At 36.4% G+C, this 19217-nt stretch overlaps 1 protein-coding gene across 1 annotated transcript in view; it reads right to left on the reverse strand.

Moving 5' to 3' along the window:
- The window catches only part of COL14A1 (collagen type XIV alpha 1 chain), a 184933-nt gene that overhangs the window by 160198 nt on the left and 5518 nt on the right, over positions 1 to 19217 (reverse strand). The window contains exon 2 of the mRNA XM_090283415.1: positions 5659 to 5782. Within this exon, the coding sequence (XP_090139541.1) occupies positions 5659 to 5746 (88 nt within the window). The 5' untranslated portion in view covers positions 5747 to 5782. The remainder of the gene's footprint in view (positions 1 to 5658; positions 5783 to 19217) is intronic.

Genomic DNA, 19217 nt, shown 5'->3' on the forward strand with positions numbered 1-19217 from the left:
CGAGTTGGAAAGAGAAGAGGAAGATGGAGTGTTTGGATGAACAGGGAAACTATTCGTATTTTGCTTAGTCTGGAACTTAGGGAGGAAAATCTATTTATAGATAACTTCTTATTACTTATGGAAAAAATTAAAAGTAAGAATTTAAAAAATTTTAAACAATATATTTCAGTTTCTGAGCCAAATCTAGTCAGTGGGCTGATAGACATCATTGGCCAAGCTTATCGCAAAGTTTTGCATGAATGAACTGGTGAAAGAAAGCTGGCGTGCCTGGGAACCATCGAGTGGAAAAGTACAAGAAGAATGGAAGCTTCAGTCTAGCCAGTTCCAGGGGGGGCCGACCCATTCTGTCAGCACCCCAGGTGTGCTGACTTCTCAAGGAGGGTAAAGATGTGAACGACATTCAGGATTTCAAGGTTAAGGATTAGAAATCTTTATAGCATTTTCCATCCAGGCTACTGTTCTTTACCTGTGATCTGAGTTTAAAGCCTGCAGTGTATAGTCCACAGCTAACCTGAACCTACAGGAGAACGTAGTGAGGGTAGCACCGCCCTGATACCACAGACCATGCTCAGACAGCTCGGACAGGTTCCGGGACCCACAGTGGCTTTGGCTTCTGCTGAACTACTCAAGGGATTGGACTGTGAAGAAAGTGCTTCATCAATACTCAAATCCATCAACGGTCCACTCTTTAAAAAATGTACAAACGATTCATATGACTACAGTCCCATTACGGCTTTCTTTTGTCAACTGCCCGTACCTATTGTCTCTATAAGCATAGACACTCTCACAATCATTAAAAGGAAATCTTAGACACAAAGTTGCCATCGACTTTAGGTTTTTGCCTTTAGGGTAAAAACACTGAAGAGGAGAAATGCTAGTTAAGAAAGAAAGAAAGAGGCATGAGGTCACAGTTATGAACTTCACAGTTAGCTCCCCTTTCCCTGTATGGGAGGCCCCAGGGCTTGTGTCAAAGCCAGGGCAGCAAGCTAGGCAGGAGCTCTGCAAGAGCACTGGAGAAATAACTGTTCTTATCTCGTGGAACAAAAACTTGTGTGTAGTTAATACCAGACTCATGACTTCTCGTTTTGCAAGCACAAAGCTTCTATACATATACTTAACTTCCAGTAATAATTATAAATGCTTACATGAACTTGACTCAAAAGTTAATTCGTGTCAGTTAAAATCCTAAGCTTTTAAAAATTAGGTTATTTTTATTATATTTTTCCATTACCATTTATCCCCCTTATACCCTCTTCTACCTCCATCCACCCCTCTCCCCACTAAGCTTTTTTAAAGGACAAAAATCAGGTATAAAGCTTGATGTCTGGCCCACACCGAGAACCAAGAACAGATTGACAAACTCATTCTTTGTATGGGGTGGTCAGGCTTCCTGTGTGGGACTGGGCCAAATATAACATTATGAATATGTGCACTTTATCCCACAGAGGGGCTGAAGAGGAAGACCAAGGACGGTCCATTTGATATTTTCCTTTTAGTGCAGGATTAGGCTTACTACTGAAAATATGAGGGTATTTTTGTTTCGTCATGTTGTATTTTTTCGAGAGGGAAGGTTTTCTTTAAATCCCAAAAATTTCACAGCAATCATCCTCAGAGAAATCAATTTTCATGGGTAGGAGAAGAATGTTTGTGTGATTTCAGTGAAGATTCACTGTTAACAGGTACTTTGGAAATTTTATTTCATAAAATAATTATTTAGTAAAGGGCTAATTTTCTTTCCTCCCTCATTCCTTCCCTTCCTTTCTTCCTTCCCTCCCTCCCTTTCTTCCTTACTTTTCTTTTTCTTTTTTTAATTTATTTATTTGTTTGTTTGTTTTATTTTTTTATTTTTAGAGAGAGGGGAAAGGAGAAAGAGAGGGAGAGAAAAATCACTGTGTGGTTGCCCCTCACTCGTGCGCCCCAACTGGGGACCTGACGTGCAACCTAGTCGTGTGTCCTGACTGGGAATCGAACCAGCGACATTTGGCTCGCAGGTTGATGCTTAATCCACTGAGCCACAGCAGCCAGGGCTCCTTCTTTCCTTTTATTATTTTGTTTCTTCCTTCCTTCCTTAGTCCTCTTTCCTTCCTACAGTCCTTTTCTCCTACCTTCTTTCTTTCTTCCTTTCTTTAACTCAACTGAAATCTTGCTGTCTTGACAAGTAAAAACCTATGCAAAGTTTTGCCTCTAATGGAATATTCTCACTAATTTCTTGAGACCCCTCTTTTTACATAGGAACACAGAAATGAAGATCCTCTGTCCTCCACCCCGCATCCACCCTTTTTCTTTTTGTAACAGCACCTTGGTTTTCTACCAAAGAACAACGCTCCCTCCCCACTGCATGGGGCCTTGGCTACGCTATCAATCAGCCGTCCTCCCCTGGCTCGGGGTGGGAGGTTAGGCTGACTCTCTCAAGAGTCTGTCCAACAATGGAAGGATGGAAAATAGGTCCACTCATTACATTCCAAAGATGTGTCCTAAAAAAAAAAAAAGGTCACAAAAAAAAAAAACAAAAAAAACAGAAGGTCACTACTTCTAGAATCTAGATCCAAGATGTTCCCAGATTCCTATCCTTTCCAAAGCTTAATTATTTAATTGTTACTTTAATATTATGAGCTACTTCATTACCAAAAGTAAATATATATTTTTTGCTTAAATTGACCAGAGAAAGTTTATTTTATTTGGTACCAAAAATTTCTGACTGATAGAGATGGAGCACTATATGCACTGAGAGTGTTTTCTCCTTCAACACATAGCTTAGGGTGCTATGTCATGGGAACGGCCCATTATACTTATTAAGTAAAAGATCTTTAAACAGCAGAGAAGTATTTGGCTAACCCTTCCAAGTGATCTATAAAAAAAAATTACCTCAAACAAACAACAACAAAGAATCTTAGGCTTTTTTTAATTGCAGTTATTTTTTCAATTACATCCATTGCCCAAATGTTCTATAAATAGAAGAAATTAAAATTTGAGAGAAATTTACTACGGGATATGCTAGAAGGTCCTTTTTATCTTGCTGAGAACCTAATATGTTATAATTTCATGATCTATTATAAAGATGCTGAAAACAGAAGTAAGGAAAATATTCTCAACTTCCAAACATGTTTGACTACTAATAACAGCAAATGATATGTGTAAATATGTTAACATAGAGGTCTTTATAAAGTTAAATCTAGCCCCATGCAAAGTCTCCAGTTTTATATGCTTTGAGGTTTCCAAGTGACAGTTACTTTACCTTCCATGCTTTTTTCTGTAACCGCCCAAAACAAATATTGCTAGAACCAAGTACAGATTTACTGTGAGATTCTGAGAAAGGATTGGTGCCACCGTTCTGTAGTGCTATACACATTTTTCCCCCTACAGCCAACACTGCCTTACTTTTTCTGTGTTCCACCCACTTCATTTAACAACTTTGTGATGAAGCCTCTCAACGTCTGCTTCTCCCACCCTAGACGTAAGTCATCCTTTTGTCCAGCGTCTCCAGGCTATACACACCCCCATCCATTCATTGGTCACTTAGTAGCCATCCTGGCTATCAGGTTGGCTCTCAGAAAAAGAGAGAGACTACATTCATGTAACTGTTTTATAGTATATTGTTATAATTGTTCTATTTTATTATTAGTTGTTGTTAACCTCTTTCATACTGAGCCTAGTTTACAAATTAAACGTTATCATAGGTATGTATATATGGGACAAAACATAGTATATATAAGGTTCTGTTTCAGGCATCCACTGTGGGGGGTGGGCAGGTCTTAGAACACACCCCCAAGGATAAGGGGGACTACTGTATTTTCCTCTTTGTCAGCTTCCACTATATCTAATCAGTAAACAAGTCCCATCTCTTCTACCTCTGAAATGTTTTTTGGATTCATTCTCCTCTCTCTATTCCTCTACCTAGTTCAGGCCCTCAACATCTATTTTCTAGACAACTTAATATAATCTTCTAATGGTCTTTCTTGCTTCAGTCATTTCTATTCCCTCAAACCCCTATGAGACACAAAGATGAATATGAGTGCTATTGCTATCAGAGTATCTCTCTAAAAGTCAGAGCTGTTTAAAATCCTCCACAACCTGGCTTCAGTCAGTCTTTCCATCTTTGTCTGTTGCCCGTCCCCCTCTACAGAACTTGTATTGAATGCAGCTGATGATACCTATGTCTCCCTAGGGGACAGTAAGCTGCTGGAAGGCAGAGGGTCAAGTTTCATTCAGCTCTGTATCCTGAGCCCGACTCACAGTGTGTGCCCCCTAAGAGTTCCTTTAACACAGAATTTGGTGAACAATGTATTGTATCTGGTAGGCAGTGTCCCTGAAGGTACCCCAGGAGAGCTCTCTACGTCATCAGTTATTTCAAGTATATCTGTTTCTGAATTAAGACAGACTGAGATGGCAATTCTGAAGGGCTTCGCGATTTGCCTACTGTGTATTCCTAAGGACCCGTGTGGTATATGCCATAGTTTGGAGGGTAAGTTCACTAGGATTTCTATTGTCACTTCTCTAGTTGCCACTGCTGAAAGCATTCTTTCCCCAAGTAAAGGAGGCAAGCAGAATCTTTCTAACCAACCGATCCAATTGTGCTGCATAAGAGATTGGAAATGTGATCCCTAACTCCAAGGGCGTTAACATTATTTGAGCATGCAAAGAGTCAAGTTCCACTCCTTTCCAAACACGTGTGCCTCGCGCTAAGAAACCAGGGTGTGGTTCTTGCATTTGAATTATTTTACAATTTTAAATTCCAAACATAAGACATTAATGCTCCTAAAACCCCTTGATCACATGGAGACTTCCTTGCTCAGCTGATGAATGACTACTTCAGCACCAACATTTCTGTTCCTACAAGATGACCATGTTTATCTAGTAATGTCACTTAGAGTACTTATCCATACTATGCACTTGCTTTGGAGTTTAGCACACTTTTTCTGTAAAGGGCCAGATAACATATATAAACAAATGAACACAGCTGAGTTCCAGTAAAACGTTATCTATTACAAAAGCAAGCAGTGGGCCAGATTTGGCTCATAGGTGATAGTTTGCCAACTCCTGACATACTTTATCAAAACGAGTGGAAATCAAAAGTAAAAATGCAGATACTAATAACACAAAACAGTAGATTTCAAAAACTGAGTTCAATTAATGCAAAGCTGGAAATGCTTAAAATGGCATATTAGCAGTCTGTTTCAGACCCTTAGTGAACTTTAGAGCTATGTGCTCATATTTTTTGATTTTTTTAATGAGCACAATTCAGAACCGGGTATGAAGTGGTTAGGGATACTTTGTAGACACTAAGAAACAAAGCATGATTGGGATACACGTACCCATTACAGCTCCTTATTAATAGAAGTGATTTTACTCCTTAAATGCACACAGCCTGAAAAGAAGCTTCTGGAAAGAAGCAAGTTAAGAACAATCTGTATAAGCCATTGCCCCAAAATTACTACGTTCAGTCACTGGTGAGGTTGTAAACCTCATCAAATTTGTGGCACATTTCTACAATGTCAACATTGATAATATTGAGTAAAAACCAATATATAACTCTGTCTATACACATAGTTGAACCAGAGAATCACTATTAGGGTGAATTAAGAAAAAAAAGAAAGATAATCAAAACCAAGACAACTCAAGTCTCAGACCCTCATGAAATAGCTTAAACTTTTCCATTACCTTGACCCTGGACAATGGTACAAAAGTAAGCAATTGCCAGGAAAGCTGGAAACAGCCCATACTGCATCTTGCACTGAAAAATCTTCATTTTATTTCCTGCTTTTCACATGGGATGTCTGCAGTCCTGAGAACAGAGAGCACAGGGATATTTTAAGAAGACTGAAAACAAAGTAGGCATAAGTAGTCATCTAGGGCAGGCAAACAAGCCCATGTGGATTAGTGTTGTCAGGAAATAATTCATTCGCGAGGGCATCATGTACTCATCTCACTCCAAAGTATAGACTGATTAAAGGAATATGTTTGAAACGATGCTCTCAATAGAGAGAATGACCTGAAATATTTGGGAGAGAAGTTCAGAAGGTATTTTGTGATGCTCGTGGATGGTATTAATTGCACGGTGAATTTCCCACATGGGTAAATTCCAAAAGTTTACCTGAAATGCATATTGTAATCAATCACAATTTCCTTGCCAATAATTTTGCACAAACCATGGGGAAAATTCCAGGCAGCTCCTTCAGTGTTTTTTACGTACAGTTAAAAGTCCCACTGCTGTGTGATATTGCCTACAAAGCAAACAGAATTTAAAAAACCGCTTTGTGCTAATAGTAAATCAGTACTCAGCTTTCATGTCACTGGACTGAATGACCCCTAATCTTTTCTTATAATTCTTTTTCTTCCTCATATCTGTGAATCTAAAAGTCTTCCCAGTTTTTCTTTTCCATTAGTATATCAATAAAAAGAGAGCTACAAGAAAAAGGAGAGAGAAATAAAAAGGAAGGAGGAGGGGAGGAAAGAAAAGGGGGGGAAAGGGTGACTGTTCGGTATTAACTTAAAAAGCCTGTCTACAAACTGTTGACTACAATTCTATTACAAACCATTACAGAGTCCCTTTCTTGGGGAGTAAAACATCAGGGTGTTTTTCATTCATATATTCTTTCATTCATGCATTCCCACTATTGTTCCACAAAGGTTCCAAGACAACTTAATAATAAATGAATATAATGTATAAGGTAGAGCTGCCAGACTTAAATAAAATTGCAGGTAAACTTTAATTTCAGATAAGTAGCAATAATTTTTGCAGTATGTCCCATGCAATGTTTGAGATACTTAATACTAAAAAAAAAATCATTGTTTATCTGAAATAAAATTTAAGTAGGTGTCCTGGAATCCTAGTATAAGGGGAAGCTTGGTGGGAAAATAGTAGAATGGTAAGTAAAATGAGCAGAGAAGATATATCTGGTTCTGTTAGTAGAGATGACCATGAATTTGGCACAAAATTTATTATTAACTAGAAGTCCAAAAAAGAATTCCTTCTTTAATTCCTTAAAGCATGCTAAGCTTTAAGGTTTAATATATTATTAGATTGAATTTTAAAACACTTTTCTGGAGATGCATAGCTTCTCCTGATACCAAGAGCTGAGCAGAATTTTTCCCATCATTCATTCAGAAAAGGTCACTACTTGATCCATTATAACATTTATTGAGCCCTTACTACTGTGTGAAGACTACTGTATGTAATTTACACATGTATAAATTCCTTTAATTGTTACAGCAATCGTTTGAAGTAGGTATGACTTTAATAGCAATTTACAGAGGAGGAAAAGGAGGCAAAGAGAAGTTCCCCAAGTCACATATCTTGTGAGTTCAGGATCCAAGATTTTTACCCTCACAGACATGATAATCAGGCCTAGTAGAAGCATCTTAGGAAGACATTTCTGTGGTATCACACTTCATACCACTCTCTTTCCATTGTAAAACATCTTCTCTTGCTCTGATTACAAAAATAACGAGTTTTAATTGTGCAAAATTTAAAAATACAAGCAAAACAGAATACGCACTTTTTTATTTTTATTTTTCCTTACTGAAGTGCAAATATCTTCTGATAACAGTAAATGTCCTGTTAAAGCATATAGGCAGTATAACTATTTATTATCCATCTTTATTTGAAAATTTAGTTGATTTCCAAATTTCCCCAATACATGAACACTGCAATGAACATCTTATTCACATCTCCTTGAATACATGACTATTGAATTCCTCTGACTAAATTCCCAATTGTGGATCTGCTAGGAAAAACAAGATATATGTTTTAAGGTTTTTGAGACATATTCACATAGTGCCCTACAGAAAATTACAATGATTTCCAGTTCCACCAGTATCTTATTAAGTATCATCAAATCATATCACCTCTACCATCACAGCAGTTGTTTTTAAGATATGCTAATTTGATAGGTAAAAGGTGATCATCACAATATCATCCTAATTTGATTTTTTCATAACGAGTAAAATGTAGCATTTTTTTTGTTGGCTATTTACACTTTTTATAAAATACCTGTTCATATTGCTTACCCATTTTCTCACTGACTTATAAGAACTCTTTATATACTATTAAGTTTAACTCATATTTTATAGTATTTTTTCAGGGTCTTTTGTTTTGTTTTTTGACTTTCAATTTCATTTATTGGGTTGGGAATATTTTTAGGCCTGGCTGGTGTGACTCGGTGGATTGAGCACTAACCTGTGAACTGAAAGGTCACCAGTTCAATTCCCTGTCAGGGCACATGCCTGGGTTGCAGGCCAGGTCCCCAACTGGGGGCATGCCAGAGGAAACTGATCAATGTTCCTCTCCCTCTTTTTCTTCCTCCTTTCCCTTCTCTCTGAAAATAAATAAATAAAATCTTTATTTTTTTTTAAAAAAAGGATATTATTTTATAATTTTAAGGTAGTTGACTTGATCATTGCTGGGTAAAATGGTCCTTCCCACTACAAAAGATATTTCAGTTTTCTTAAGTTTTTAGTTCCAGTTGTGAATGGGATCATGGGTTATTTTTAAATATAGAGAAAATACTGATTTTTATGTATTTATTTCATGATGGGCCGTTATTCTGAACTCTTACCGGCTCCATATTTTTCCTGAGCACTTGAATTTTCTGGGTTAACAATCACGCCATTTGCCATAAATGTGTTTTACAGGCTAGTAGTTATAAAACAATTACTTTACTAGGAACGCCTCAAATATTTCACCTTTACATACATGGCTAGTAGTTGGGTTCTGATATTGGATTCTTGTTCTGTTTTTAAATAAACTTTTTTGATATTTTATTTTTAATTTATTTTTCAATGACAGTTTACATTCAATCCTATTTTGTGTTAGTTTCAGTACAGCAGTGGTTATACAATCACATACATTACAGATCACTGCCCTGATACTCCCAGTGCCCACCCGGCACCACACACAGTTAGTACGACATTACTGACTCTATTCCCCATGCTGTGCTTTCTGTCCCCAGAACGGTTCTGTAACGACCAGTCTGTACTTTTCAATCCTTTCATCTTTTTCACCCAGTCCCCCAACTCCCTTCTTTCCTGGCAACCATCAACCTGTTCTCTGGGTCTATGAATCTATTCCAAATAGAAGAGGGCAAAGGGAGGATAAATGGTGATAGAAGGAGGCTGACTAGACTTTGGGTGGTAGGCACACGACACAATAGATAAGATGATGTGTTATAGGATTGTGCTTGACCGACGTAACTTGCCCAATTGTAATTAACCAATGTAACCCCCAATAAATTCAATTAAAAAAAAAAACTTTAAGTGGCGGTGGTGTGTGTGTGTGTGTGTGTGTGTGTGTCTGTCTGTCTGTCTAGAAAGTATCCATCCATGTAATATGAAAAATAGAGGCATTTATTAAATAAGATACAAGAAACGTTGTACAGAGGACAATGACACCTCAGTCCCCCTCAAAGTAGGCACCTGGGGACCTCACACAGTTCTCCCAACTGCAGCATAATGCTCCTTCTGCTCTGCTGGCAGAAGCTGCAGAATGAATTTTGCCACAACAGGTTCCATGCCAAGATCCTGCATCAAAATCTCGGACACCGCGTAGTCGTTGGAATCCCCAGATCAGCACCTAGTTCTCACACTGCCAGGTGCTGATCTCTGTTGATTGCAGCCCGTACACATCCCACATTCTCAGGTGCTCTGCTTGTTACAGGCCTTCCAGAACATGGATGACTTTCAACACACTTTTGACCAACTTTGAAGCATTTGTGCCACACTTTTATTTGCGCTGCACTCACTGCATCGTCCCCAAAAGCCTTTGGAATCATCCAAATAGTTTCCATGGAAATGTTCAAGCTTGACACAAAATTTGATGCAGATTCACTGCTCTACTCACTCAGTCATTTTGAATGCGACGGCCACATAGTACACATGCTCACCCAACGGCTCTGCCACCCCCACTGACTGGTACGAAGAAGTTGTCATTGTCCACACACACACATTCCAGTCCACTCTCCTTACACTGATGTAAGGCAAATGGTTCTCATCATATTAACAATGGCTGGGCTTTTTCTGGACAGCCTCATATACAATGGAATGTTACTCGGCCATAAAAAAAGAACGAAACCTCACCATTTGCAACAGCATGGATGGACGTAGAGGTTATGTATAATGCACAGTGAAATAAGTCAGGCAGAGAAAGATCAACACCATGTGACTTCACTTATATGTGGAATCTAAAGAACAAAATAAAAAATGCTTTTTGACTTTTTTACTAAGTATTGTTTTTTCACTCAGGAATGAATGCTGAATCTTGCTTTTATGACTTTTCATCTATCGAGATATCTGTATTTTCTTCTTTACTTCTTAGTGGAATTACTTTGATAATGCCTAATATTAATTAATCTGTGCAATACAGAAATAAGTTCTATTTGTTCATAATAATTAATAGTTTTTTAAATGTAATTATAATGGTTTTAGCTTTCAGCGAAGTCATTTTCAAACAGAAGACAAAGTCATATTACTTCTTTAAAGAAGATTTTAATAACTTAAACTCAGTAATGACACCCTTTTTTCAGTGATTGGTTGTTTATATTCTTGAACAACAAAAACAGTAAAATATTCCTTTTCTCTAACTCCTAAGGAACTAATCACATTCAAGCACTCTTTGTTACATGCTAATTAGTTTTCAGGATGCTTTAAATTTAAAAAGCCTAGAATTTTCTTTATTATAAATATATAACTGTGGTGGCAAAAATAAATCAATTCAAGTTATCTATCTCTAAATTTAAAATAAATGTGATATATTGGACTCATAAAAATTGGATATTAATTCTTCTTAAGGAACAAGAGCAAGAGTACTATTCTAGTGACATTTAGCCCCAAATTAATGAGCATGAGTTTTTAAAAATTATTATTACAGTGGTAGTTTTAAGCCATATTAAATTTATCCAGCATTTTCTATTTTTATATACTACTACCATTTGAAGAACATTGATAGATCCAGATAAAATCCCTGTCATTACTGAAGCTTTGGATTATACCTAGTGGAGTATGAGTTACCTCTAACTTGCAAAGGTTGGGAAGACTCTGAAACCTGCATGTTTTTTAAAACAATCCACATTGCATATTTAATCCCAAGTATTTTTTAAGTTGCTACCATGCCATTTCTCCCAGTCATGGCTGCTGTTCTTTGGAGGGAATCTATACTGACCCATTCTTTTAAACAACATATATAATCTAGTGAGGTACATGCCAGCCACGCTTTATGTTGGAGCCATCTTACGAAAATATTTTTCAGAGTCCTGTTTCCATCTGGAAAGTGTAACTGAATGGAGGCTGAGTCCCATAAGAGTCTGATTCTTCTAAGAGTCTTTAAATGGAATGGGTTGGAGGATTAGTACAGCCTTCAGGTAGCAACTCCAGGTGCTAAAAGCTCTGGTGACCTACATTAATGAGCTTCCCAATTTTAAAGTCCAGCCTCTGCCATTCCTGGGGACTCCTGAGACTTGGCCTCGCTAGTGATAGCCACACCAGGCCATGTGGCTCAGTGACCACCGGTGAGTGAGGAAGTGTCAAGGCCCCTGTAGCGCTGAGTCAAGGCTAAGTTCTCATTTCTTTCTTTTCTCTGTAAAACTCTAGTTAACCTCCTTCCCAGCCTTCCTCTAATTTTTCCCAGGCTATTCATCGCTCTTGAGAGGAGTCTTGTGATTCTTACTCATCATGATTCAGTCGAGGGCCACGTGGCTGCTCATCTTTTCATCTGGGGAGTATTGGAAATATAAGAGATGGTCTCCTGTTGGGAACACCATTTCACTGAGGCAATAGCTGGGAAATGGTCATCAGTTCCTAAAATCCTGTACATAACCTTCTCCATGTTTGGAATGAAGGGATCTGATGCTGGTGCTGGGGACATGAGCACATATAGATTGTCACTGGTACAAGCCTCTGGTTGGTGAACACTTCCAATAATGAATTCCTTTGTGATCCTGGGAAAGGACAGCTCACGGAGAGGGCATTGACCAGAACTATTGTAGTTGCATTCCATCAGGTTTCAGCTCTCCTTAAGCAGCACCGCAAATTGCCAAAAACACTGTCCCCTTGGAGGGTCACCTAACTCACAGAGGGAGTCCCACAAAATGGCATTGGCTTATAGACCAGCACCTCATCACTGGGAAAGCCACCCCTCCCTGCGCCTTGCTTTCCCCAATTTTCTGTAACATTGACACAACATTCAAGGCTGTAGAGATGAGAGCCAGGTCTCCGGGAGGCAAGACTTGGGCAATGATGTGTCTCAGCGATTCTGAGGTTCTATCCATCTTGGGTCTGCTTGTGCAAGTCTTGGACTGAATCTGTGCAGCTCATTGATGTGCTGGATTACCATAGAATCTTTTTAACATCTGCCAATCAGACATTTCCCAGAGTCTAAATATTCCTCAGGGGATCCTCTTCCCAGGCTCACTTATCTTTGCTGTCTCCACATATCACTGTTTTTAAATAATGTTGCCTGGTTATAGATTATTTTTAAATCCATATTAGTAACCAAAATTGACTGATAGTTTTCTTTAAAGGTTTGGTGTCAGGATTATTTTAGCTTTTTAAAGTTAGAAATCTTTCCATATTTTCATTGTTTTGTAATTGTTTAAGTAGCATGAGAGACCTTTTCTATAAAGGCTTATAAATAACTTTTGTAACTTTATTGAGATGTAATTGACATATAATAAACTGCACATAAAGTATATGACTTGCTTAGTTCTGACATATGTATACACTTATGACATATTTCCCTTTTTTGAAGCTAATCCTACACATTTTAATTTTTTCTTGTTTATAGAGCTACTTAACCTTTTCTACTTGGTTCTAGCCTGGATATTTTCCCATTAAGTTATATTTTTCCATTTTAATTTTCAAATTTACTAGCAGAGTTGTGTAATTTCTCAACTTAAAACATATCTTTTCTGGTTGTCTCTCTATTATCAGTAAATCGATGTGTTCCTGACTTCTCTTTTTCCCTCCAGAATAGATAAGTTATATATCTGTCCAAATTGCATTTTTTGAGAATCATTTTTACCGTGTCGATATTATTTTTTCTGATTTATTTTTGTATTCATTATCAGTAATTGCCTTCTTTTCCTTTTCTGCTCTATTTTTTTTGTTGTTATTTGTGATTTTGTTGTTGTAGTTGAATCCTCAATTAATGTAACATTATCTTTGAGACCATTAATTTTCCTCTGAATATGGTTTGGCAGCATTAATTTTCTTTTTAGTCCAAGAATTATTTCAAAGCATAATTCTATGAAGCTTCAAAGAAATATGACTCAGGCCCTCAAACCACTGATAGTCTGGTTTTATTCTAGAGTAATATAGTATATTCAGAGGAATAAATATTTCTATTCCTTTTACGCAATCACATTTCTGTGTTTCCAATTAAAGGGAAATGAAACTGCTTTGACAGTCATATAAGTAATCAAGTTAAGATCTTACAATAAAAATTTAAAAACATATTTCTTAAAATTCCCAATGGAATCAGAAACACATTAAGTTATATATACATATAATTTATACATATATAACTTACATATACATGTGGTATTTTAGCCTGGATTAATTTTTTACAGATTAGTAAACCAACTCTTTGTCAGGGCACAGAGGAAGTGAGACAAATGATGAGTCAACTTTTTTAAAGGTTTTATTTATTTATTTTTAGAGCGAGGGCAAGGGAGAGAGAAAGAGAGAAAGAGAGACATCAGTGTGTTGTTGCCTCTCACGTGCCCTTATCCAGGGAACCCAGTCCACAACCCAGGCATGTGCCCTGACTGGGAATCGAACATGAGACCCTTTGGTTCGCAGGTTGATGCTCAATCCACAGAGCCACACCAGCCAGAGCTAAATTTTGATAAAAGACAGGAGAAAAGGCCCTGGGCCATCTATAGAACACTGACCCTACAGAGGCAAGTAGAACCAAGTTAGGTAGATTATCCAAAGGGGTGTGAGCAATCTTTATGAAGACAGTAGGCATGAATGCAAGGGATTTGAATAGATATGGAGACAGGCTGCAGCCCTATCACAACCAAGATGCCAAAAATCTGCCCATCACCAGATAGCTGCCCCAGACACCCCAAGAAAATGACAGCAGCAGAATCACCTTCTCAATTCAAACAAAATGTCCTTCATTGCATTTTGTTCCGGAAACATTATAACCATAGGTTTCAATCAGGACGAGGCAAAGAGAAGGAGAAGGACGGAAACAGGCATTTATCTTTTTGTCGTGCATTTTAAGTGCTCAGGACTTCTATCACATACCACATGACAGTGTGTTAATATAGAAGAAAAAGTCCTTTGAGCAGCCACAATCCAATAGCCTTTCTCTGTTCTCCTCAAAGCACTGAAGTTCCTGTGTCCAGGTGTTGTTTTTTTTTTTTAAATATTTTATTTATTTTTAGAGAGAGGGGAAGGGAAGGAGAAAGAGAAGGAGAGAAACATCAATGTGTGATTGCCTCTTGTGTGCTCTCAGTGGGGGACCCAGCTGCAACCCAGGCATTTGCCCTGGCTGGGAATTGAACCAGTGACCCTTAGGTTTTCAGGCTGGCACTCAACCCACTGAACCACACCAGCCAGGGCTATTTCCAGGTGTTTTAAAGGTGCTGCAGTGGAAGTTAATCTGCATTTCACATAATATAAATACATACATACATACATGCTCTCCAAGTCTTGACAATATATATATATATATATATATATATATATATATTTTGAAAACCAGATATTATTTATTGTAGCCATAGCTTATCTTTAAATTCTTTCTTTTATTTATTTTTTCTTGTTTATTTAAAATTAGGATGAGTAATACCATATTGGGAGAAGGAGAAATTTAGTTTTCCCAAGGTTTTCTGCCAAGTCTCCAAATTTCTGGACAGTGAAAAAGGTCCAAAATATCCCAATTCCTATTAAAGTGCCATGACATAGTGTAACGTTGGCCAAAATGTCAAAGCCTAACTTGTTGAAACTTTGCCCAAAAGCCTTCACAAAACAAATAACTGCCTTCATTTGTGTGTGTGTGTGTGTGTGTGTGTGTGTGCATGCACATGGGTGTGTGGTTTAAAATATCATCATAAAAATGGCTACTTAGCTCTGAGTTCAGAGGGTACAAACCAATCTGGGTAAAGTTGGTCATGTGTAGTGTAAGTTTTCTCAAAACACTGTCACAATTCGGTAATCAGTAATTTAAACCTATCGTCATTAGGGTAAATTTGTCCTTCCTCTACTTCATATGTTTGTTTTATTTAATCTCATTTGTACAGTTAAATCTAAGAAGGAGCTCTGAGTGCAGCTCATTTTATCAAAATTTCTCAAAATATTTATTTTAAAGTTTTTGTAAACCATTCATTCACATGCACACACAGACTTACACACATATATACACCCAAACCTTAGATAATATGCTATTCAATCAGTGTTGAATAAATGTAAATAAAAGACCCCATAAATGTAAATAAAATTGTAGCTAACCATCTGGCATAACAGGCCCTGAGAGAAGTTATTTATAGTATTACAATTTTTATTCCAACAATCACTTATTAAGAGCCCTACTATATAACCTAGGCTCTCTACTTGGTACTAAAGAAGATACGAAAGTTCATACTATATGATCCTTGCCTTCAGCTCACTTACACTTCTATTAAAAAGGAAGAATGTAAGCAAACATATTGCAAAGATAAATAAAATTAGTATGAAATAGAACAAAGACTTAGCACAAAGTAGTGATATAAATAGAAAACCAGAAATTAGGAAGACAGTTTTGCCTATAACTTGCTAGAGATCCTTGACTAACTGGTTTAACCACTCTATGACTTTGTTTCTTTATCAATAAAATGTGTAAATTAACATCTATCTTATAGAATGATTGTGAATCTGTTAATAATGTACTTAGAACACAGGTAGCTCTCAAATGTTCAGCTAGCAGCATGTTAGCAATGACTTGAGAGGATGCAAAGGAAAAGGGAACAATAATAATTAATGAATTTGCTACTTGAATAAATACTAAAGGCAGAAGGAATCAATAAGTCTTTATCTCTTCCATCATATTGAGGTTGTGGGACTAATTCTGCATAAAGGTTTAGGCAAAAACTGGAGATCGGATGACAGAGGCACAGTATTTGCATCAGTGTACAACTTTAACTTTTCTAAATACATTCCTATCCATTTTTGTCATTTTCCAGATGAAGGCTTGATATAGGTTCAAAATAATCAACCATATGAAGATGTGGAAGACTTGACTTACAAGCAATTCATAGACATGGAAAATACCTTAGCAGTTCTAGTAGACAAGTTGATGCAAAGAAGACTGGAAAAGAAGAATGAGAATGTTTAAGCACATATTCATTAAGCCTAGGAAAACTAAGAATTGGAGGCACATAATGAATGTCTTCAAATATTTGAAAAGCTTTCATGTGGAAGATAACACAAGATTATTTTGTCCAGCTGCTGTAAATAGAACCTGGATCAATGGACTAATCCACAGAAACGTGGGTTTGAATACAAAAATTCTTTAACACTTAGAATACGTTCTTCTCTCTTCCTAGAAATTCTGAGGCAGCAGTGGGATAAGTCATACCCATATATGATAGGTTATCAAGGGATTCCTGAATTTGTGGGCAGGGAAACTGAACAAAATGACCTTAAGATGTCTTCCCCAACACTACACTGTTAAAACTTCAATACCCACTTTACAGAAGGACAATTTTATAGTCAATTGATGATCTATGTCATACAGATTTTTAGATAAGGAAGCAAAGATGAAAAACAGGTCTGGTGTAGCTGTTCAAGTGTGTTGACATTGTTTAGCATTCCTTATGCCTTCTCTCTAATGAAAGTATCGCCCTCCTCACATCCAGAATAATCAAAAGGGTTTTCAGGATTAGCTAGTGGGGTCTACTTAAAAGGAAGCCCTAGAAGAGGTTAGTGGTTACTACCTTTATCTGTTAGCATCATGACATATCAGAAAACAAATCTAAATTAGAAATTAAGACCTAGATTAGCCTTCTTCCTGCTAAGCAAACTCCCACTGTGCATGGCATTGTGACCAGAAATCAAACGGAAAGCCACAGTCTTATTAGCATAAGGTGTGGAAGGGTAGGAGAGTTCAGAAATGCCAGAGAGACCAGCAATTGAAAAAGGACATGTCAGAAAAAGGTGAACCACAATGAGGGGAAATAAAACCTGCATAAAAACTCCCCTTAAATCCTGGATAAGTCAGAATAGAGGGTCAATTAGTCAGAAAAACTTAAATATTTAAAGAAGATACAATATCAATCCCACACAAATCTTTCAGAAAACCTAGGTGAGTTACTATTATAGTTTACCAAAACAAGATATCATTACAAAAATAAAAATAATAGAACAATATCCCTCATGAACATAGATACAATAATCCTTAACAAAATAACATCAAATAACATTCAGCAATGTATAAAAATAATCATCATCATTACCTAGTGGCATTTATTCTAGAAATGTAAGATTGATTTAATATTTTAAAAGTAATATCATCCAACACATTAATAGACTAAATGACAGATAGATAGATTTATTGATTGATTTCTGAACAGAAGCAGAGAAAGCATTTGAGAAAATTTACTACCCATTCATGATTAAAAACAAATTCAGCAAACTAAGACTAGAAGGGAACTTTACCAATCTGATAAAGGGCATATGTGAAAATCTCATAGTAAATTCCATATTTAATGATAAAATATTGAATGCTTCTCTCCTAAGATCAAGCATAGGACAAAAATGTCAACATTGTAACATCTTACTATTTCATTCAACATTGTACTAGAGGTCAGTGCAATAATGTAAGAAAAAGAAATAAAAGGGAGAAACAAGTAAAGTTGTCTTTACTTAAAATCAATGTGATTTTTTACATAGAGAATCCTAAAAAACCTACCAAAGAAACAAAACCTACTTGAACTAATAAGTAAATTTAGGAAGGCTGCAGGACCTAAATCAATAGGCAAAAAATTAGTCATATTCTTAGGTCAGCAAACAAAAATAAAAATATTTTTAAAGTTCCACTTATAGTAACATCAAACAACACAAAATACTTAAAGATCAAGTCCTTTGCCCTCTCCAATGAAATGCTTAGAAACTAGTAAGATATGGAAGTCCTCTATACTCTTTGCAGTAAAAACTACAAAAATACAAAATTCATTCCTGAGATAAACTAAAGAAGGCCTTAAAAATAGGGCAGTGTACCATGTTCATGGATTGAAAAACTCAACATTGTTAGGACGTCTGCAATTTAATGTGCAATTCAAAGTAACCTTAATCAAAATCTCAGCAAGTCATTTTTTGTAGGCGTTAACAAATTGATTCTAAAAATTGCATTAAAAATGCAAAGGGCTTAGAAGAGCCAAGGCAGTCTTTAAAAAGAACAAAGTAAGATGACTAACAATTCCTGGTAGCAAGTCTCAATATAAAAGAACTGTAGTGACAATAAAAAGGCATATTATTCTTCTGATGTGCTACTGAGTTCTATTTGCTAATATGTTATTCATATTAAGGGGGCTGATATAAATATATGAGATTAGTCTATTGCTCTCTTATTTTATGCTGTCATTTTTATATCATTTATGTCATTTTATAAAACCTGATTTTATAAAAATAACTTGAAGGATTTTTCTATATATGCTACCATGGAACACATAATGCCACCAATATTATTGATTTTTTAATATTTTGTTAACATTCAATTGCAAAACCATGGAGGTTTAGCATTTTGGGGAGACTACTTTTTAACAAAAGTTTCAAATTTTTATGTCCATTGTTTTATTTATAATACCGGTATAATTTAGGGTCAGTTTTAGTAATTGGTATTTTGTTTAAAAATAATCCATTTTATATAAGAATTCTAATTTTTTGGCAACTATTATTTTAATTACTATGTAATCATTTAAATTTCCTCAAGTTCAGTGATTGTTTTCCATTCTCGTTACTTATCTTGTGTATTTGGGCTCATCTCATTCTGCTTTTAGAATACAAAAAACTGAATCAAAGTCACAACATCAAAGAGGAAGGGAAATTCCCAGGTTTTGGCATACACACATGCAGAAAGAAGGGAAATAAATAGTAAAATGGTAATAGGAAAGGTGGAGGAAAGAAAAAAATGTGCAGATCAAGATGAAGAAAAAAAGAAAAGAAAAACAAGGGAATGAGAAAGAGAGAAAAGAAAATAGAATAAAGACAGAAAGACTCCAAGATGACCTTCCTGGCCAGATATG

The sequence above is a fragment of the Furipterus horrens genome, unplaced genomic scaffold (assembly GCF_987537825.1).
Source record: "Furipterus horrens unplaced genomic scaffold, mFurHor1.1.pri manual_scaffold_7, whole genome shotgun sequence".
Lineage (NCBI taxonomy): Eukaryota > Metazoa > Chordata > Mammalia > Chiroptera > Furipteridae > Furipterus > Furipterus horrens.